At 39.9% G+C, this 24,006-nt stretch overlaps 1 protein-coding gene across 2 annotated transcripts in view; it reads right to left on the minus strand.

The window, feature by feature from the left end:
• Window positions 1-24,006, minus strand: part of dpr6 (defective proboscis extension response 6) — a 119,639-nt gene that overhangs the window by 63,590 nt on the left and 32,043 nt on the right. For both annotated transcript variants that reach the window (XM_070214695.1, XM_070214696.1), the window contains one exon: window positions 22,923-23,417. In XM_070214695.1, coding sequence (XP_070070796.1) covers window positions 22,923-22,992 — 70 coding nt within the window. In that variant the 5' untranslated portion in view covers window positions 22,993-23,417. The remainder of the gene's footprint in view (window positions 1-22,922; window positions 23,418-24,006) is intronic.

Raw genomic sequence — 24,006 nt, forward strand, 5'->3', positions numbered from 1 at the left:
AGATTTTTTCATCCAACTGATAAGTCAGCGCCGAAAGAACAAGGACCTGTCTGATAATATTTTAACAGTAATTCAATCGACGTCAGGTGCAGCAGACTCCCATGGGTCCCAAACCGAGCTTGAAGTGACTGGCAAACAAAGAAAATAAAAGTCCACAATGCAGTGGTAATTACAAGTCAAGCCACGGCCTTTCAGTGGGAGTCGATTGCTACACTGAGGGAAAAATAGGATACTGATTGAAATATTTCTCTTTCCCAATATTATGAAAAACAATAAGGTTTAAATATGGATTAAATTATGATAGCTAGGAAATAGTTAAGGAAGTTATTTTAAAAAGAAACCGAAGAGTAATGTATACTAATCTCTAAAACTAATAAAACCGTAATATATTTAAATTATAAAAAAAGTTAATGATTTTATATATTATATAAACAGATTTCCTGTGAAAAATTGTTTTTTTTTTGTGACCTACAAAAAAAGAAATCAATGTAGTATAATTCTGTATGGCCATATATTTAATTTTATGGATAATATTTTTCCCCGTGCACTTGTGTCGCTCGTCCCTCGGAATCTGATGGCTGGCGAAGTCCGTCGTCCGTCGCCATCGATGACGGGCAGCAGCTGCCAAGCTGCCAGTGCCAGGCACGCGCTGCAGCCGGAATCCGGGAGTAGTAATCGGGATTCGGCAGCGGGAATAGGAAACTGTGAACTGGGAATGGGGAACCAGCAGCAGGAGCAAGTAGCATGTGTGTGCACTCCCAGGGAACACTGGCTGTTGGACCAAAATCACAACAGCAACACGGCGAACATGAGCCGTATTCATAGCCGTAGCCAGAGTTTAATGGCGGGATTGTGGGGGAAATGGGGAATCGCCTCCCGGAGGACTTGCCATTTAACTGGCTGGCTGCCTGGACGAACTGAGCCTCGCGGGACTCGGCGCACTGAATGAAATACATTTTTTGCCGCTTGGCTTTGCTTTGTTTTCCACGCTGCTCGTTCACATTTTTCTTCACCTGACTTTCCACCAATTTTCCCTTTTCCAGTTTTCCCAGCCCTGCGCCGCGTTGCGTTATAAATTTCGAAAGTACACACACGTGCTCACGTACGAGCTTTCCTGTGTTTGCCTCGGTGCGAGATAGCAGGTCCTGCCGGCTGCTGGTCCTGTAACTCATGATACCGCTCCTGCTGCTGCTCCCGAATCTGCGGCTGAGGGCCCCAGTCCCTCCTGGGGGCAACTCAAAGTGGAAATGTTTGCCTTATTAGTACATTCAGCAGTAAAAATGTGTTAATCTATAAACGTGTGCGCTTCGCAGCTCACTGTTCACAGCTGGCTGCCCAAAAGGATATGCAGCCGCATGCACAGAAAACAATTACTTAAGATAAGATATTTTGTAAAAAATTAGGTGGCATTTTCATTTGAGTTTTGATGTTCTGTATCTTTAACTCCTCAGAAATGATACCATCATACCATCACTATTAGTTTTCTTAACAACTCATTAAGATATCAATACAAAACTAATTAATTAAGTTATAAACACTTTCAGTTATACAGAATGATAGCTTTTTTTTACCTTCTTAAGGTTTCATTAATTAATTAAAATTTATGTTTAAACTTTAAGATTTGCTTTTTGACTTTTCGTAGTTAGGTTATACATTATGATATTATTTTAAATGCTTCAAGATCCATGGCATTTTTAAAGAGAATTTTAAGCCTTCTGAGGCATAACTTTCCACAGATTTAAAATTATTGTCGTGACCTAACGTCATTGCATTTTTCTCTATTTTAACTATTATATTTATTTTCTCTTTTTTTATTATTTTCTCACACTGTCCCACTATATTATTTGAGATTGCCCGCGGGACTAGGCAGCCAGATTTCGGAGCCGCTCGCAGTTCTTTAATGAATTTATCGCGTGTTGGGGCCACGTTCCACATACGCCTCGTGTGCCAGGCAGCCGTTAAGCATGCGGCAAGTACAAGGACATGCAGCGACTACTACACATCCTTGCTGCTTGCCTGCTTCATTAAAACTATGTGCTTTTAATGTTTACCGCCTGGGTAGGCACGGAGATGTCTGCTGGTGTGTCGGGACGGACAGGTGCCATGACCATGCCCGTAAAAGTGGAAGTGGATGTGGATGGGTATAGGGATCATGATGATGATGATGTTGCCGCTGCCGCTGCCACTTTCAGGCTGCCATGTAAAACATTAAAATTTGACAGCTTTTAATGGGACGAGAGAGATATGGAGTGGGTGGCATACACAGCTGGGCCCAGCTGGCGAAATACTTTGGCGCTTCCTGCTGATGACGGCCTTTAATCGCTGCCTGCATAACTGATTACCAAACGACCAGATGCCAATGGCCCATGCACCGTGTTATCGCTCCCTGCCGCTCGATTCGGCTCGGAAATAAATCATCCTGCAACAAGGAGCGCCACTTGGCATGCAGCCAGCGCGGGGCAAAGGTCCTGCCACTTTGGCAGGCGAATTATTGTTTTCCAATTAATAAATGTCAATTTCGCTCGAGGCGGCAAAAACAAGGTCAGCGTCCAGCAGGAAACACTTGCAGCACCGAAAACTTAGGTATATGTCATTAGAGATGAAACAAAAATCCAATGGAGAATTTACGAACTAAAAAGTAGATGATTTCAGAGGGTTAACTTTGAAAGTGGTTAAATGATATATTCCAATTTATTTTTCTAGTACCGAAATTGTTATATTAAATTAATTTTCAATTAGATTTTAAAGATTTTTTAAAAACTCGTGTTAAATATATTTGTTAATCGCAGCTAAGAACTGAAAAATACTCAATTTAAAAACTGAAATATTTAAAGGGCTCGATTAATATTCATAGGCGAATTTATTAACCAGATGGCCTCGACGGCTTATGGATAGCTGGTAATTTGTATGCCGGCCCTTTGAATAAATACATTTTGCAGCCAGCACTTATTCATATTCCGCCGATATTTTCTATATGCGAGAGAGTGCGCACGTTCGTGTATTTACGACATGAAGCGACTGTAACAGTGACTGCAATATGTTTTTGTACACTTGACCAAAAACGGGAACTGCTGCTGCTGCTGCTTCTGCGTTTGCTGGCGCTGTCATCTTAAATAAACGACATGGCTGCCAGGGGCTTAGCCCGAGGGGCTGCCATGCCACTTGCTGCCTGATGCTGCCCGACATGCCCCGCCCAACTTTCCCCCATATATGTATGTATATATACACCCGACTATATATGTGTCAAGCGGCGCCTTTCGCAATGAAGCATAATGGACGTCGTAATGGGCAAACGTGCGTGCGTGTGTCTGTGCCGAAAAAGGATGCTGCAGCATATGTAAATGCAATTTGTAACATTTTTGCTCAGTTTTATGAATTGACAATGATTTCATTTTCGGTTTGTTTGACGGCCGGCCAGCAACGGCTGTGCGTGTGTAAACTTACACGACTGACTGTGCCAAGAAATTGTGCATTTTATTTACTTTATGGCAGGCCGAAGTCCCCTTTTTTCCTCCCCTTCAGCCATAATTGCATTCTCACATTTTTGCTTGGCTTTGATTACTCTTCGGATTCGGATTCGCATTCGGATTCGTATTTTGTATTTCGTGTCCGTGTCCTTGTTGCAATCGCAATTGCACTTGTTGTAATTGCAATTTACGTTTGTGTATTTGAGAATGGGGGCAGTAGTTTTCTTCGTTTGGATTTGGATTTGGTTTACGTGCGGACGAAGCGAAAGCGGAGATCTCCTTGAACATTTCCGACTTAAATTATCACCGACTATGAGCCGGCAGCTGGAAATTTGCGAGAATTTGTGGTGTTGTGCAAACTTTTGTGCCACAAGGAGTGGGTGGCAAATCCAGCACGTACAATCCACACAGCAGCTGCATCGGCGGGGCACATACGTACATAAGGATTTGGTTTTGGCTTCGTTCGGTTGTTCGCCGTTGTTGCTCTGGCTGTTCAGTAGTTTTACTTTTTTTGTAGCGCCTCTTCATGTTTCCCAAAAACCCCCCAGTGCAAATGTTATGCAATCACACTAATGCGCAGCTTGTGGCCAACATGCATGGAACACAGGTAGAACTAGAACTACTCACATCCGGCCAACGACCTGGCTCACAGAGACACCTTAGAGCACGAGAGCTTTTTATTAACGGCCGCCGCAGCAGCTCGAACCACTTGAACCACCGCCTGGCTAACCTCGATGACCGCTAAACACGTCTGGACCATGCTGCGTATGCGCAACGCGGCACTGTTTATTATCCGCGAGCCAAATAATTAATGGCACAAAAACATCGCCACTCCCAAAGGCACTGGAGATAAAAAGCTGGGCTACATTTATTAAAACAAGGCAATGAACTCTTTATTTTCTTAGTAACCAGAGCTTGTATTGGCCTGAACACAAACACATTCATCATTAAATTTAATGAATTCAATTGAATTGAATTAAATCACACGAAACATAATTGAGAATACTTGTCAAGCCTTGCTGGCATTTTAATTACTGATATGTATAATTTATATTTAAAATTGTCCAATGACATTTTTCAGATTTCAGAATTGTACATTTAAAAAAAAACCTTGTAAATCATTTGGAAATTCCTAACGTACGTGCAAAATTGCTAAAATGATTTTATGATTTTTCCCTTCAGCTATTTTTCATTTAAAAAGTTTTAAATTTAAACCCAAACCCTTACTTGTCAAAAAAAAAAGAAAAAATGCATAATTATTGCACTGCATATTTTATGTTGTGTCGGTGCAAACCCTCTAGGCTTTATTCACATATTTTCTTTCAATTATGCGCAATTTGCCTGTTGAGTAAATAAATCTTGGCCATTGGTGGCTCAGTGGACCGCATAGTTACCCAAAACTTGTCCAACAGCACACAGAAGCCCACGAGAGTTTCGGGATTTTTCATGTTTTTTGGCTTGCTATATGCATATATAGCCATACAGCAGCGTACATGTGCACACAGATGACGTCCGTGTTGCCTGTTAAATCATCATGAAATTTTTAAAACCTGCATACACTTCATTGGACATGCGTTGGAAAGGAGAGGGGGTCCTTTAAAATGCATGAAACTCAGCCCGGCCAAGGCAAACAAATGCTGCAACCTTAATGGCCCTGCCACTCCCCCAGCCTCCCCCCCATGGCCACGCCCCCAACGCCCCCGACTTCGGGACACTCCTTGGACTAAAGGCGTAAGTTATATGCACATTAATTTGCCCCGGCAGCAGCCCGAAGCATTTGTCTTGCCATACGTTAGGTTGGGACAGGCTACCCTCGAACCGAAACTGTTACCAAACTGAGGCTAATGCAGAGAGAACAATTTGTAATCTGTTCTAGGATAGAATCGATGGTATAAATTACTGGTTAATATTTTATATACTCAACAGGAGTGCCTCTTAAAAATGTTCTCAAAGAACTCCAATAAATCTCACTGAAATCTCTAGACTATTGATTTAAAATCTCCTAAGCATATAAATCTTCCATGATTTTAAAGTATTTCTTTCCTTGTTGCAATCAAATATTTTACAGTATTTTTTTACACTTTTTTGATTGGTTTTAACTTATGTCTCTTCGATTACAGCACTTTATTGCCATGAAATATTTTATGTTGGATTTTACTACAATGTCCTATTAAATTCCAGTAGATAAATAAAGATTTATGGTGCTTTTGGGCACTTTAAATATTTGTTTTTAAACTCTAGAGAATTTTATAAAAATATTTAAAGGTGCTTAAAAAGTCTACGAAAATTAAATAAAAAGAAAAATCAGTTCAATAAAATATAAATATTTACTTTTATAAATATTTTAAGTATAAATATTTTCCCTCAGTGTAATAATGGAGATTGGTAGGAGAAATTTGCTAGGTTGTCGCTGGCTGTGTGTCGTCTGTCGCCCGTCGGTGGTCCCCTGTCGCCATTACGCGCACGCACAATGGCGCTAATAAATTAAAAACGAAAGCTAATTTCTGTAATTGCGCACACAACGAGTCAACAGCTACAGCTACACAGCCAGTAACCAAGGCGCTCTCCCCCGGTTGCTGGAAATGTCCTTCCCACTCCTCCTCATCGCGGGTTTCGTCCTGTTCCAACTCCTTAATGACGGCAAAATGTCATTGTCAATTGGGGTTAGGAGATGCTGCTACTTAAGGCACCGAGATTTACGCACTATTGCCGTTCCGCTCCATTTGACATGGAGCATTTTTCACCACCCTAGTCACAGTTTTCTCTTAGCTGTGATTTTTCCAGTAATTAAATTGTATTACAGGGCAATGGCTTGTCGGGTGTTCTGAGTGTACAGTAGCTCCTGAGTAGTTAGATGGCTGTAAGTAACTTACACGTAATTAGCTGAATATTTTATGAAAATTCTGTCTCAAATGTAGCGACTCCCGGGTCTCAACTTCTGGGACTTCTTGAGGGGTCCTTCCAGCGCTCGTTAACAAATAGTGACAACAAAGAAAGTTGAGCAGCTCGGCGGGAGTCCTGGCTCTCGAGTTTGTGTGTCAAACTATGTAAAATAAATATTAAACTTGCAGTTTCTGATTTTAACTTGCACCATGTAGTTTTCTTACATTAACTTTTCAATTACAATTTACACCTTAATTTTTACATGCGTAAAACTAGAATTTAGAAAATCTGAATCTGCTGTCAAATTAGCCTTCTAATTGCCATTAAAAGATAAAAAAAGAATATCAATTTAAAATGAAATCCTTAAAAGCCTTTGCCACTTTATAAAACCTCAGCAAAAAACCTCAAAAGGCACTTTTATCTCTCTTCATCCTCAGACATCAAATTCAAAATAAATTATTATACTATCTCTGTAAAAACCAAAAATGTTTACAAAAAACATTTAACCAAAATGGGAAATAAAATAAAATGAGCACAGTTGCCGTGAGCTAATCCTCATTGTGTTTCCAATTTGAATTCAATTTGGCTTTGTTTTCGGCCGGAAATAAATTGTATTTGTTTGCCATTAGTCGGCACAATTTCTTTATGTGATTTGACATCTGTTAAAATGAATTTCATTCGATTCATTTAACTGGCAAACTTTTATGAATTCCAAATTCAATTTAATGTTGAGCCAGAGACAGAGCTCAATGGCACGCCTTCTGGCCAAAATGCCCCATTGTTATTGCATTAGAATTTCGGATGCAGTTAGGGCCAATCAGCGCGGCCATTGAAAGCCATTCGGGGAGCATCTTGGCCTTGGCCAAAACAGCTGTCAGCTGCCACAATTTGCAGCACGTGTAATCGCTGCTTAATCAAGACGCATGGCCGGATCGTGGAGCGCAACTAATTAAGGGATAACATGGCCAACACAAGTACTTCGGGCCCGAATGCACTTGAGTTATGAACCTGTAATTGAAAACACTAATTATTTACAATCGTAGTACTGCAGCCGAAGTCTGCGGTATTTATGGGGCCTCGAATTCCAATTAAACTGGAAACTGCAAAACCGAATAGTAAACTAAAACCACAAAACTGCCCAGGAGGGAACATAATATTGCCTGCAGTCTCCGGCAGGATCTTGGGTTCCATTTGGGCCTCAGCCGCCTAAATTCATCTCCTCTAAGCGCCAGTTAAATGCTAAAAATCAGGCATATAAATCTGCTCATTTCACGCTGTTTTGAGCCTCCAGGCGGCTCGTTAACCTCACCGCCAAACTGCAGATACAGATATAAATATGACCGCAAAAGGCAAATCCAAAAGGGAAACGGGGTCCAGTTTCCCCCAGCCGAAGGCAAGTTGTAAATATATAAAGTAGACGTGGAGTCTACTACTAGGCTGGGCCAAAGAAAACTAATATTCATTAAATATTTGAGCAGCAGCGGTGGATGCGGAAGGCTGGCATTTAACGTTTGAGTGCCTCCAGAAATTTATTTGCCAGATTAATATCAGCAAATTGCAGAACAGTTTGTATGCAATATTTAGTTTATATATAGGGATCCAGCCTCTGCCTCAGCTTCAGTCTCCCCGAAACCGAAAATATGCAATTGCAAATGCATTAAATTAAGTTGTGAAATATGCGAGCCGCTCGCAAGAATTTCAGTTTATTTCAGGGAAAGCCCGGCGGCGGATGCTAGGCGATGATTTTTGAGCTACCTGCGGAATGTGAATTTTCCATGAATGCACTCTGCGGGATTGCATGGTGAGGCATTTTCCGGAGGGCTGGTTCGAAAATGCCACTAAAAAAAATATAAACGGAGTTTAAAAATGGTAAATAAACTTTTAATAATCAGACATAAAATAAAATTCGGTTTTCCTTAAGCTTTTGTATAAAAAAGTGGATTTATAAAATCTATTATACGTCTTGACCTTATAAAAGTTTCCATTATAATATTGAATATAAAATTCTTCACTTGATGAATATTTTTTATTATTTATTGTAAATATTATAAATTTTTTTTTTGGTATAATTGATCTTTAAATTTTAACGATCTATTAATTATTTAGTAATTTTCTTATATTTCTAGATCTTTTTTCCCATTATTTTAGAAACATATTTTTCAAGTGCTCACTGCGGGCTGGGTTAACTGAATCCGTAGGCGTTTCATATTCGTATTTTGCTGCTGATGCGACCTCGACGACAACAATTTGATTTGAATGCGTAATCGAAACGTATTGTGAGGATATGCGGATGATATGCAAAACCCGCACCCAGAAATCGGGAATTGCTGACAACGCACGGCTGGCGTGGCAAATATTTTTGCAGCGATTTGCGAACGTGCAAGAATAATCGTTTGAAATTCAATTGATGACATGATTTGGCAGGCTGGGAAACTGGGAAACAGGTGAAACCGGCGAACAGGTGAGCCATCGCAACGTGGTGCGAAATCGGAGGCGTGGCTCTGGAAACGTTTTTCATCAATCTTAGTGGAAATTGCAATTTTGTGCGAATGCATAAGTGAGTGGGAGTGCGAGTGAGATCGTGCACACGGCAGTTACCGCAGCCGGAGCACTAGGAAAATGGGAAAATGGCAAAAACAAGCAGCATCAGCAGCAGAGTTGTGGTCGTCATTGGGGCTCCTTGTTCGGTTCGGAAAACAAAAACAGGCTGCCGCAAAAGTTTCCCGTCGTCGCTGCATTTAGAGTCATCGGCATCTTTGGCCAGCGACGGCACATATGGTTGAGAATTTTAAATGCTCGAGTGGTGGGTGAAAAACAAGGTAAGGCCATTCGACAGCTGGATGATGTGCAAAATTGTATTACATTGGGATCAAAGGTTCGTATACCAGTTAGATATAAAACATTTTAACATTCTATTTAATACCAATTTTGTGATTATTTGAATATGTATAAAGATCGATTCGATGTGTGAGTATTAAATGGTAAGTTATTCTAAGTATGTTCTCTTAAATGATTTTTCAAAAAAATTTGTATTTCTTTTTTTAAGCACATTTTTTGTAGGCGTCCTTAAGAAATTTAAACCTAGTATAGAAATTCTAAAACAAAAATTCAACAAAAACCGCAAGAATACTAAAGCATTAAAGCTGACTAAAAGTTTGGGAAAAAGTGTTCTCCAATCTATAAAGTACAATATCGTTGGGTTTCAAATCCCCTGACAAAGGCATTCGATAGCAATAGAAATTCAGCCAAAATGAATTTGTGTGACACCAGCATATCCAGGATACCCTGCTTATGAAAAAAGCGAGCCACAGGCAGTAAAAAAAGGGGAGAGAATTCTCGAAAAATCGACATTCAAAAATGAAACGAAACGTGAGACGCCTGGCTGTCATTCGCCACACACCCACCCACTCTCACACACACCCACACACACACCGATGGTGTGCATGAATTGCAATTGTTGTTGAAAGCATTTGCATGTCACTCGTTTGCATTGTGCGCACCTGTATTGGCGTTGTCAATTCGCCCGCGACTCCCCCTTCGAGCCACACACATATACACATATATACCTAGGATACCTTTGAACGATTTCAACTGGCACATATTTAATGGCGGCTTTCTATATGCATGGATTCTCGTGGAGAGTATGTATGTATGTTCCGGAGACGATGGACATGCAGATCGACCATTGTGTTGTGGAGTACCGAAAAGACGAATTGGCAATGTCGTGAGTGGGGCAGCATATTGCCCATACGCCATGTGGGCTATGGACCCATTAAAGCAATCCATTGATCCAGGGGGACTGTACTGGACTCGACTCGACTCTCGGCTCTCAAATGAATACTGGCAGTTAAGCGAGCGAAAAGTTAACCAACCAAACAGGGAACAGATGTGCTGGCTTCTCGGGCAGAAGGCAAACAAAAAAGAATGCTTAACGCAATAAAATAAAATATGAACAAAGGTAAGACAATATGGCAGGCGCCAGCAAGTCAAACACTTTCGTAGAACTTCACCTTGTTGCAGCACAGAATTTGCACATTGCATACGATTTGCATGGTACATCAACCGAAAAAGGTGAGCCATCCCCTCACCCTCTCAGCTGGGGGAAAATCACAAGAATATTATGAAAGCAACGGGGCCAAGAACAAAGGAACCTTCAACTATCCCCCGACAAGTTTTAAATATGTAAATAAGCAACAAAAGTTGGCATTTATGGCAGAACGAGCACGACGTCGTCGTCGTCTTGGCTCTTTTTGCTCAGTAAGCGTTAGACAAGTCAACTCAAAGTTAACCGAACGCTTGGCCAAGTTGAAGGCAAGAAGGTGGAAGGGAAATTAGTTCAATTTGGAAAAATGGCAGGGGAATTAGGCAGAATCTTGAGAAAGATAAGTTGTCTAATCAACGAAAGCGGGTTTCTAATTAAGACTTAGCTTACCAAAAAAAACCTTTCTTTTTGAAGAAAAATTCAAGAATTTGTATATTTATGCTTTGAAATTCCTTCCTCATTATACAAAATGAAACGACTTTGAAATTCAGATGTATTTTTAATATACCAATACCAATAATTACAAACATTTTAAAAAGCAATCAATTTGTTTCATATGTTTGCATATCAAAGAAAAACTAATTGCATATTTTCAATGACGAAATCACTTAAACATTTCGCTCATCCGCACTTTTGTTGCCGATATGAACTCATTATATGATGCTTATTTTAAATTTGGCAACATATATTTAAAAATTTCTGCATTTTAAAGTCAAATGGAAATTCGGAAGATTAAAGTGTAGAGAATCCAATCATCCATTGTGAAAGGCAATTGCTTTCCCTATTTCGAAGACATAGGCTTTGGCAAAAATGCAACGATTCAGCTGGCAACAGTTGCTTCAGCTTCAGTTTCAGCCTCAGCTTCTGGTTTAATTTACTTTCCCAGAACTTGGTAGTCGGAAAATGACTGGTGAAAGCAGAGGACTGACATCCAGGCTGTCACAAAGCAAATGCAGCCATCGCGAGTTCAAATTAATTAAGAGCATGTCTAAGCCTCCTGCGACAGGACTCGTCATCGCCATCGCCATAGCTCCTCCACTCGACTCGACTCTACTCGACTCAACCCACCATTTTCCGGCTCTCCAGGTTTGCGCCCTGATGGATTCGGGTCTGGTTTTTGCAGTCGGCGCTGGCAAATCGCGAACGCACAAAGACAAAGCCTTCAGCACACATGTCGGATGTCAAAGCAAATTAGAGAGCGAACGGAAGAACACTTAGGCCAACGGACCTCTAAGTTCCACTGCTCCCTTGGCAATTTTTGTTCTCGCAATTTATGAGACTTTAAAATTTTTTCTATTTGGCCATAAAAAATCGTCGCGTCGCACATAATTTTTCGGTAGTTTGGCCGTTTATTTCGCTAGGGGCTGCGACCGATTGCGATGGCGATTGGATTGGGCCCATCATTTGCGTGCTCTATCTGGTCGATCTTAAATGCAAATAAAGAGACCAAGCAAATTGTATTTATTTATCGCTTATTTTCTTGCTCTGGCCCCCAGGAACACGAACCGAAAAAAGGGACAAATATTTGCCAATGTCAGAGGGCCGCAAAGTATGCAAAACAGCTTTGACTAACACCTACACACAGAAGCAAAGGCCCAGTGCTGTTGACACTGAGTATCTGTGTGTGTGCTGGGCCACCCACACAGCCACACATTTGCATGAGGGTCATGATGACAATTGTGCAGAAAGCACATTTTACTGGCCGCACACACAAAGTGGAAAAGCAAAAGAAAAATTGCTCAACAACATTGGAGGACAATAAATGTTGTAGACAAATCCAAATCTTATCAACTACACTGGCAGTTTGCCGTTCTATTCGGACCCTTTTCTTTTTAATTCCCATCCAAAGGCGGGCATTTGAGCGGGGATATCAGGCGGATAACCCCGCATTGGCTGGTAAAACTATTTCATTTCGAGGGGTATCAGCCGGTCTAATCCCGGGCTTAGCTTAGCCCGGCGTTTTCACTTCGTCTATTATGCATGTCGGAACAATGCGAAGGCCTAGCCATTGGATTCTTCCACCTCCAGTTCCCTTGCACCGGACATGCTTGCATCAGAAAATGCCTCACTCAGTCACTCACTCAAGTGCACGAAAAAAAGTCCGATTATTTTAGTTTGATATGAAACAGTATTTAGTTGAACTGAAACTGTAAAATATCTTCAAGAAAATTTTGTTTTTATTTTACAACAAAGATATTTTACTACAATTTATTTTATTTCATTTTTAACCCAAATTATTTGTATTTTGAATTATGCCTTAAAACTTATTATTATTTTTAATGATTGTGTGTTTAGTAAACAAATGTAATAAATATATATTATAATACAAGAGAAGATAATACAGATAATATTTCCTTTTCTAATAATAGTAAATAATTTAACTACTACATATTGTAATGAATAACAAATATTTTCTTTAAATTTAGAGAACCCTTTTTGTCCGGTGCCCTCACTCAGCCATTCACTCATTCATTTGCACATTTATGTGAGCTGTATGTGAGGCATTTTCATAGAATTGCGTTTTCTTTGCCTTGGTGCCGCTTTTGGGATATTTACGCTCCATTGTTTGTCGCTCAGGCGGAAGCATAAAATTGTTTGCTAGATAAGAGCGAGACGGCCGAAGGAGGAGCGAGTGAGACGGGGACAGAGAGACATCATCGAGTAAAACGCTTTGCCTCGTTTCGTCCCTTTGTGCAATGCTGAATATTGTATTATTCTTGCTGTTTTCCTCCGCTCGAAAACTTTTTTTTATTGTGCCTCTGGGATAATCACGTTCGAATTGTTGCAATTTGTGTGCAAGGACGAACAACTTGTTCGTCCAGCTAATCGGAGTCCGATTGCTCTGAGCAGGTAAGCGATTACCGCAAAGCCAAATACTTCGGGGAACTTTAAACTTTGCCTCCTTTTCACAGTTTAACTATTTTCCATTTTTTTTTTTCTTTAAACTTCTGTGTCCTTTTGGCTGTCAGAGAAGTCTGACGCCGTCGCGTCTGGCTGTGCGGCACTTTCAAATTTATGGTTCATTGAATCCGCATGAAAAACAGCCAGACAGAAGCTAAATGGAAAAACCAAAAATAAGAATTGATTTTATTTCTGCGCTCGCGACGACGACAACAACAGAGGCATTTCGTGCATTTCTCAATTTATTCCAAGACTCAAATGACAAACAGCGGCAAAACAACGAAATAAAACCAGAAGCAACAATCAGAGCAGCGACGACTCCGAGTTAACATAAATATTTCCATAGCCACTCAGCGGACTGCAAGGACATTTGCAAATGCAACAGCAAATGCAACTGAAACGGCAACGGAAAAGGAAACCTCATCGTCGTCCTCGGAAAACTGCAGCGGAAAATCATTAAGGTAAAGAAAATAATTTCTCAAAGGGAAACTAATGCAATAAAGCAGAACGTGTGACAACAACAAACGGCAAGCTGGCGAGGGAGATGGCAGGACAAATTGAAATCAGATCTCAAGTGGAAGCTAAGGCAGCGGAAAATCCAAATGGATGCCACCCAGTTTAGTTAGAGGAGGAAAGTTTAAAAGATCTGTTTGCCTGTGGAGTTAATTTAAAGGCAGAATAAGTGGGCTCTGGGATAAGCTGATGATGAATAAACAAATAATGAATAAATTAGGCAAAACATTTTCTCTTAAACATTATTTATACTGCTTCTCTTCCAATAAATTTTAAAGGTTAAAAATCTTGATATTATTATTCTTTTCATTTTAGGTACTTGTATATGCCTATATTTTTAATCACAATATATTTTATTTGTTTTATTTCAAAAGTTTTTCATTTAATTTAAATTTTTAAGTTATTTTATTTAAATTGTTAAATCTCTGAAAAATATAAGCTAGAAAAAAAGAATACAAAATGATACAAAATCTTCAGTTTTTAAAATGGATTTACATCCATGTTTAATGGAAATGCATGGAATATTTTTTATCATTATTTTATTTTTTTGAACCAAAACGGGAAAGACCCCTTTTCAGAAAAACTAGCCAAATTTTCAGTGAGTGTCGCCAAGATGCGATTCCTGTCGCCTGCCATTAGCGAAAATGCATTGTCTGCGTCTAAGTTTGGGTATGAATGTGTTAGAAAAAAAGTGGATAGAAGGGCTTGGGGTGCAAAGAACTTTGGGTACAAAGGGCACCATCCTGTCAAACCGACGCAGTTGAGTTCACACTGTTGGCTTCCGTTGACTTGGCAGCGATTTTCCCGTCGCTTTTCTCACCCAGTATATTCGGGGCAGCAGTTGGAGAAATGTCACCGAGTACAAGGAGTGTTTTTCTATCAATTTGAAAGGACTTTGCCATAAATAACTCAAACGAAGCAGCGGCAGCAAAGTCCAGTTGCCGCTCAAAGGCTTTCATTTTTCGGGAAATTCTATTTGCGCTTCTTCTTTTCATTTTTCATTTGCCAACTCATTCTGAATTTCCCGCTCTATGAATTCGCACTCATTTAAAGTTGCGCCTCGGGAAAACCCACCATCCACCGTTTTACCCGCTGCCGCTGCAGGTGCTGCAGACCAATTACAATTACAACCGGCGAAACGGAAGAAATTTCATTATACTCGCAATTTTGTCTCGCGCTGAAAACGGAACCAAAAGTCAGCCAAAGAAAAACAATAAAGTTTTCCGACTTTCTGAGCAATGGCTGTCTATCTCACTTGGCGTTGCTATGTGCGTGTGGGATTGTTAGGGGGAAAATTGCAAAGGATCGGATATGGACACCTGTGCAAAGGTTGCCGTCTAATTGAATTCTTCAATATAGAAATATCAAGTTGAGAAACTCAATTGGAAACGCCGCAGGCATCAGAAAGAGAAAATATAATTTCTCTCCATGTGTCTGCTCATATCTGTGTTTTTCGGTGAGGATTTTTTCGTCCTCTTTTTCGATTACTGTGTGGGTGAGGTATCCTGCGGCTCTTGTTTTCACTGCAAAGCCGTGGCACGTTTCATTTTAATGCCAAGCTCAAGGCTAGCTAAAAAACCTGGCAAAAACCAAAATTAATTCAATTCAAAATAGAATTTGCACTGGCTGTGTTGTAATAAACAATTTTTCTACGTTCTACGCAACTTTTCTGCTTTATTGCCAGAACTTTTGGACCTGCGCAAGTTTATCAAGTGCCCGGCAACGGGGAACAACAACAGCACTCGACATCAAAATTAATAAAGCGAAACTTTATTTGCAACTGCAAATTAAGTAACTAACTCGGCCAAAGCATTATGACCAAATTACTTTTTATGAGTTCATTTCCTTTTCAATACGAAAATCCGCCACGAAAAACGTCGAAAAAGCCAGCTAGGAATATTGGAAATGAGAGAGAATGAGCCAGCAGTCGGCATTCAGTAACGGCGCAAAAAGCTGAAAAAAATGGCAAAAAATGTTTGCCATTTTCTCGCAAATAAAAAGCCACTCACTTCAATGAATCGACAAAACTTGAGCCAAAGCGGCCAACACAACTCAGCAAATGTTGGCCGAATGGATGAGGCCTAGATACAGTGGTTGCTTTTCCTAGCCTTTTTGGGATAAAGGTAAGGTATTGTTTGTAAAAGTTCTTCTTCGTTTTTGCCTTAGGCCTAGCATTCCTAAGAACTAAGAACCTTAAAACTACTCAATAATCCTAGTGAGTACAAAAAATATAATAATATTTGTATGGCTTTGAAATCAGTTACACCTGAAAAATCTAGTTACAATAAATAATTTCGCCACTTAATAATTTTAAAGCAACTTTAATTTCTATTAATTTTAAAGCAACTGCAATTTGTCGTATATATTTTTAACATTAGAAAACATTTAAAAATGTGTTTAAATTTTTACCAAAAATAACTAATAAAATTGGGCATACAAAATGTCCATATTTATTTATAAGTTTTGTTCTTAAGCCTAAAAGATAATTTATTATTGGATAATCCAATTTTTAGCCACATTAATTCATTAAACATATTTAGGACATACAAAATGTTCAATATTTATTAAAATTTATTTGATAAAAAAAAACAGATTTATTATTGGATAATACGATTTTCAGCTATTCATCGCTTAAGTTCCACCGATAATTCCCGCATTTCAGCCATTGTCCTGTGCTGCGTGGTTGCTCGTTGGCACAATGGTCAGCAAAATGCGGTCTCCCGGCTGTCAAGTACCTGACGATGTTTAGCTAAGCGCCCTTCGTACGTTGCGTTGAGTGGTTCGCCGTAGCCTTAGTCGTATCCTCACCCGTAATCTCGCTACCAGAGAGTCCGGTGCCCGCCAATGATGAAATTACAACATTAGCAAACTAATCGCAGCCACTTTAGATGCCGGCAACGTTTCAGGTGGTTCAGATGGTTCAGATGGGCGGTGGGTTTCGAGGTGGGTTTGCTGCTTTAAGTAGGCGTGGCAGCGAGGGCGGGAGAATTGAAAGCAAACAACAACAAAGTTGGGAATTGTGTTTCAGCTTTCGTTCACTGTTCACCATTCGCCGTTCGCCAGTTCGGTGGAAATAAAGCAATTTCAAGAGCTGGCCGGCATCGAATGAAATTAAATAAAATGAAATTCATCAATAAATGACCAGGTACGCAGGGGCTATGCCATAAATAGACCGTGACTCAGTGAGCCACATCATTGGGTGAGGTTCTTTTTTCGTTATTTCAGTTGCGGAAATTGTTTGTATTGCCACGGAAATTCCTCGTTTAATAGGTCTAAATGAGAGGTTGTAAACAGTCAGTTGGGGAAAAGCGGAGGGAACCCCACCAAAGTTCAATGAATAAATTCTCAATTGTTGCCGCTGCGCCAACGCAGGATTCCTGCGGAGGATTCCGCACAAGTGGCGCGTAAAGTGCACTCCTGGGAGTCCTGGGAATCCTGACAGCAGCCGAAGCCAAAGGAGCCCATGAATCCCTACAAGTTTGCCTCTTGTTTTCCTCACGTAGCCGAGAAATGTGAGTATGTGTAATCACTGCTCATCAAGTTTACACCGGGGAAAAAGCGAACGAACACCTATCAATGCTTTTATTGAGCAAATTGATTGGCTTTTCTCTGCTTGTTGTATTTGTTTGTTTCCCCAAGAGGATTGCCAGTCACTCCAAAATCCTTTGTTTTATAGACGGTTTTTTTTCAGGCAACTTAAGACCTCCGAATTTTTGAAATGGGTTTTAAAAGAGCTATCAACTTAATTAAAATTCCATCTGATTATACCCGTTACTCGTAGAGTAAAAGGGTATACTAGATTCGTGCAAAAGTATGTAACAGCTAGAAGGAAGCGTTTCCGACCCCATAAAGTATATATATTCTTGATCAGGATCACTAGCCGAGTCGATCTAGCCATGTCCGTCTGTCCGTCTGTCTGTCCGTCTGTCTGTCTGTCTGTCTGTCTGTATGAACGCTGAGATCTCAGAAACTACAAAAGCTAGAAGGTTGAGATTTCCCACACATATTCTTTGGCTTCCTACGCAGCGCAAGTTTATTTTAGCCGAGCGCCACGCCCCCTCTAACGCCCACAATCGCCCATTAACGATTTTAAAATGGGTCCTGCGCCCACATCTTTAAAGATTTCCGAGAAGTATAAATGCAATTTTGTTGTGTATATTTATACCTATCGAAATGTAGAAGACATTTTTCAAATCGGACCATTCATTAAAAAGTTATACGATTTATAAATTGTCAACATATATCTATCTCCCTCGCACTCCCTTTAGCTGAGTTACGATTATTAGTCGGGACACCAACCAGACACAGCGTTCGCACTCCCTTTAGCGGAGTGACGGGTATTAGATAGTCGGGACACCAACCCGACTATAGCGTTCTCTCTTGTTTTTAATATCGATTAATAGTATTTAATTCTTAATACATTAACAAGAAGTTAAGTTACTTTTTATGTGAAGCTAACCCTTACAAAAATATCGAAATTAGTTTGATTTAGATTTCAAGGATTTAAAGCTATTTCATCATGATAGACGTCGGGTTTTATGTAAAATCTATTTTTTTTAAGACAAATTTCAGCAATATATGGCTAGAAATCGTATTTTAAAAAACGATTTCACATAAAATTGTCTTACTATTCAAATCTATTGAGTTTTAATGTTTTTTAGCTATCTTGTCACGAGAAACAACATTGTATGAGTTTGTGAGATCTTTGTTTTTATGTGGCCCCACCCTTTTGTTGTCCCTTGATTTTTTAGGGGTGCAAACTGCGATCAACAGGACCGGACCGTTATGTTTAATTGCTGCTCACCGTAAAGTTTGCTCTATAAACATTTTAACTAGGCCTATAAACAGACTAATAGACGCCATCAAGTCGTTTGCATGATTTATGCCTGCCGGTGTGTTTGCTTTTTTGCTGGCCCCCCTTCGTTCGTGACGTTAACAATCTATAAACAGAATACATAAAAAGGCTGTAAAAAAAAGAAGACAGACATGTGGGTCCGTACGGGGACATAAACTGCTGCAGTAATTGAGGCGGGCCATTGTTCCAGCTCCACGATGGTGCTTAATCAATACCCGAAATACCCAAAATGAGAGCAACAAGAGCCAGGGGAATATATATGTATATATCAAGAAATAGGTACAGGAATAGCAATGCAATATAAATATTTGACGTGCGAGAAGGCCTGCCTGCGAAGTGAGTTGTTTAGCAGGCGACATAACAATTGCAGATTTGCTGAAATTGCTTTTACCGGCTGCAGACACATATGTATGTACGTATGAATGTGTATATACCATCCAATCCTCCAGAAGTGCGTACGTCCTCGTCAACGTGTTGTAATCAAATGGAACTTGACGTTGGAATTGCGCAAATTGCGCTTTTATGTAGGCTGTCGATTTGTTCCCTTTCTCCCATTCACTCGCACACCATCTTCACCATCTCACTTCCTCGCATTTGGCTCTACAGTGGAGCCTCTTTAAGGGAATTGCTGTTTACTTGTGTCTAGGTTCTAGAAGCACTTCACCTTGCGACGAAAAGTGTATTTTGGGTGAGCTTTAATTTAATTGGCTTCGGGCTTAATTTTATGGCGGAAGAAACACTCTCTCGTTGAAGGAAATTTATACTTAGATTGGCAGAAAGTAAAGAAATATAGGTACTCTTGAATAGGCATCATGATGAAGGTTAAAATTTACGATTTTATACGAGTTTGTATGCAAAGAATGGGGAGAAAATTTTAAGATAATTTGGTATAAATTAAAAAAAAATGTTTTAAAAAAATATCTCTAAAATTTTATGAATTAAATTATAAATTAAATTATAATGCAATCCTTACAGCTTACTTAAGTTGTTTTTTTTATCATTATTATTTTCTGTAAACCTGCCAACAATTTAAAGTTTTCATAAATTTCATAATAAATATTAAATTTGAAGGTTTTTTTTAATAACTACGATTTTTATCATATTAATCTGATCTGTACTGTACCTCCTTGGTGCCCAAATGGAGTAGCACATCTGTCAAATGGTTATTCGGTCTTTGTTCTAGCTTGGCCTTTTCCGTCAGGCGACTCCTCCCCAAAAATTAGCGCCCACCCTTTCAAATTGAAAACGTGAACCATGCGGTTCATTGGTAATTCATTTATGCGCACATTTGCCAGGATGCCTCGAACCTCGAACCCTCCGGTCTGCCAGTCAAAGTGGGTGGATGGTTAGGGGTGCTCATAGGGTCTACGACTGCAGGTGTTTCGCATAAGAAATGGGCGGCGGCTGTTGCCTTCTATACCTCGATAGCAGAACGGCATTAGATGTAATTTATACTTTTCGACAGTCGCCACCACGCACGACTTGACGTCATGATAATGTATCGAATTCATTTTCCAGTCACTTTGGTTGCCAGTGTCTGGGGAGGCAGAGCCGGCAGCGTTTTGTTTGGCAAACATCTGAAAACGCTTTCGACACATTCCCCATTCATACTCAATTACCTACGTGGGTTGCTCTGTTCGTCCTCGTTGCACGTGGCCAAGTTTTTTGGCTGGAGTGTTGGCCAAGCTCGGTAGTTCGCTTCACTCCACTTCACTTGGCATCTCCTCATTTTTTCAGGTTTCTCTTTTCTATTTTTGGCCAGCTTTTCCGTTTGTGTGTTTGAGTTGCTGGCCAAGCCAACAACGTTCAATGACTTGGCCAGAACCAAAAGTTTGCTGCAAATATTTGACCAGTGGCCAGTAGACCCATCCTTCGGGCAGTGCAATTATTTATTTGATTTCATTTTGCGTTAGCCAAACACGGGCCAAAAGTTCAATTCAAATATGCAATTTCTATGCACACGAGACTTACAGAAAAAATATTCATATTAAAATTACTCCCATGAAGTGCGGCAGCAACTCGTAAATTTTACTTTGTGTAATTTACAGAGCGGCGAATGGAAACGGAAATCGAAATTGCAAACGGGCAACGCTAACTGAATTGAAGTGTGGCCATGGCAAATAAACAATATTTAGTTGCGGCCTTTTCCGCTAAATCAATCATAATCAATATTTAAATTGGTGAAATGGGAGAGTTTTTTTGTTAGAAAGCGCACCAAAGCGACTGGAAATAATTTATTAGTGGAATGAAATCCTGGCCAGAACCAACAACTAGCAGGTGGAATTTTCTCGTTTTCCCTTCTCATTTGACCCCCGTCAAACAGGGAAATGCACTTAGAGTAAATTGATTGATTGGCGGATGGAGGGATTGATTACTAGATATTAGCTAAAATTCGTCTTGCGTTATTTCAGCTTTTTTATGTTGTTTTCTGGTTATTTTAAAACCATATCGACATACTGGCGTAATTAAATTGAAAATGTTGTGCATGTCGGATGCAGAAGTCAGCGCGAAATCGCTAAAAAATTGCCACCATTTGTAGTTGTTGGCCTTTCGGTTGCTGCAAATGGCCAAAAGCGCGACGTTCGATGTTTATTTGGCCGTAGTTTAATTATTTTTACGCCCACCTGACTGGAGCCACGCCCTAAGCGGAAATTGCATAGTGTCGCTATCGCTGTTGCCGCCTTTTTGTTTTATTTTAATTGAATTTTGAAATATGTCCACGCCGTCGCCTACGTTTTTCTTGTTTTTTTTTCGCCGATTTACTTGTTTTTCCGTTTGTTTTTCGCTGCACCAAAAATGCAATTAATTCGAGCACTTTTTGAATTGTTCCAATGACCCTTCTCCTCGGGTGTTATTTGTTGCCGTTTCTGCAATAAATTCCCGGCCCTTTAAAAATAAATCAAACGCATTAAGCGTCCCTGCTTTCTGGCCATTGTTAATTAAATCAGTTTTTGGTTTTGGCAATTGAAATTGAATCCATTCACTTATAAATTGTGTTAATTTCGGGATAAAAACTACATTCAAACGTTTTGGGGAACGTGCTTTTTACTTAATTTGTCGCATTTACCCGTTGAGTTGACCGCTGGCAGTCGAAATGTTTTACAACATAATTCGGTCAGTTATGATAAGATATTTTTGCATAATATTGGCTCAAATTCAGTGTTTTAAGCCGGGCATTTGCCCTACAGGCAAATTGGTCCTAAGCTCAATTACATTCATTTGGGGCAACGAATGTGCCAAAAGCTCAAAACGTTTTAAAGCCTATTAGGCCATGTTGCGAAAAATGATCTATGCAATTTGAAAATAAACCAAGAAAAATAATTATTGACAAGACAACTTGTTGAGAGTTTCCCAGGGGCTAAGACCAGAAGCTATTCCAGGGTTTTCTGAAGAGAACAGCTTAAACTATTTCCTTGGCAAGCCAAGTCCAAGTAAAAGCCGATTAAAGTTTCTCTCAAACTTTATGCAGTTTATTGAATTTTTCTCTTTGGCTGAGCACACATTTGTGTTCATTTATTTAGACCACTTTTGTTGTGATGGATGCAAGCGAAAACTTTTCATTTGCTAGCTTTGGTCAAGGCCCGCCAGGCGTATACGCAATATTGTTGCAGTTAATGGAATATGCCCGTTCGGGCATAACTTTGTGCAGCAGTTGGCAAAAACTAATTGTTAATTGAAACAAAAATCCCGAGCTGGAGCGGACAATTAAGGGGCCAAAAAGGAAAGGAATCGCCGCCAAACAAATGCCAACAATTAACTGCGGCAACAATATGGCAGAAAGCGGAAACCGTAGGGTTTGGAATGGTTGCGATGGGTTGGTACACGGGAAAAAAAATGTATAAAAGATTATGATATTTTTGAAAGTGTGTCTAAATTTTGTACAACAGATTGCATTAAGTTAAAAAGCCTTATTTTACAGAACATAATATTAATGCCCTGATTGCAGGCAGTAGGTATCCAAAAAAATTAATCAATGGAAGAATATAAAGTCCTTTCAACTGTAGCGACATTTAAATTTATTTTATCACTGATAATATCACTCATAAAAAGTTATTAGGAAAACTCACAGAAACCACTTAAATTTTAATATCAACTGAAAAGGTGTCTAAAAGTATGCAAGGAAAAATGAAGTCATTGAAAATATATTGTAGCATACTTTTAGGCACCTTTATAGGGGAATTCAAACCTCTTTCGATATTTTTGTGGCACTCTAAAAAGCATATTTATTTCAAACTGTTGTTTTTTTTATCTGTGTACTTACCGCTCATCACAATCACGACGAGGAGCAGCAGCCAGGCCACGCAGAGCGGCAGTGGGTGGGCAATGGGCATGGTGACTCCGGCTGTGGAAATGACTGGGGCTATAACGATGACAGCGACGGGCGGCGACAGGAACAAGATGCGGAAATGCAGTAAGCCCGGCGTTGCAGCTTCAGACCTTGTTTTTGTTGTCTGTCTGGTGGGTCTGTTGGGTCTGTTTGGCCTGCTGGGTCTTAGAGGGTCCGGGTCCCTGGTCTTCGTCCTGGTCTCTCTGGTCCTGTCGCTCTAGGCTGGGAGCAATAACCAAGTTAGCAGCCTCATCATCAGCATAGGCGGCAGCAGCTCCAGCAACGTCATTATCGGGCCTCCCGGCTCTCTATTAACTTGGCCAATTGCCAGGCCTCCTCCGCCCCCGAAGGCAGACAAAAGCAACTTAGCCGCCGTTTGGCTTTTCTATTTGCCGCTTCTGTTTTATGCCGTCGTACACGAAATGTGGCCTGTAAAGAGCAGAGAACGGAGCGGAGCATTACGATCTGTTGGTTGGACTGACGCGAAAGTTATTGCAACTGACAAAGCTGGCTAAATGGTAAAGGGTGGCATTTTCGGGGGGCACAAGGCACCGCCTTCCCCTTCTCCCTTCCGCAGAACCAAAAGCTCTCATTGGCAGACTGTCGAGCAGCTTTTCCTTCTGCCTTTGCCACTGCAACAAAATCAAAACGACAACGGAAATGAGCAAAATGATAATGGGGCATGCCGCCTGCATAATGATGGCGTTGCAGTGGGAGTACAGTGGATAAAAGCATAAAAAACCTAAAAATAAATTGCCTTTCCAAATAATTAGCTTATTTATTTAGTTATGTATATTTTTAGAAACTGTTCTTAGTGAAAGCTTTGTAACATTGAATTTAATTACATTTCAATAAATATTCAAGTTACTAAATTTATATAAAATCTTAATGATTGTCAAAGTAATTCTAATTATAAAACTTGTCTACTTTATAAAGAAAAATATAATAAAAATAAATTAAAATAAAATACAGAAAATATTATAAAATTTTATTGAAGTCTCTTAAATTACCAAAAATA

Source organism: Drosophila takahashii, chromosome 3L, assembly GCF_030179915.1.
Source record: "Drosophila takahashii strain IR98-3 E-12201 chromosome 3L, DtakHiC1v2, whole genome shotgun sequence".
Taxonomy (NCBI): domain Eukaryota; kingdom Metazoa; phylum Arthropoda; class Insecta; order Diptera; family Drosophilidae; genus Drosophila; species Drosophila takahashii.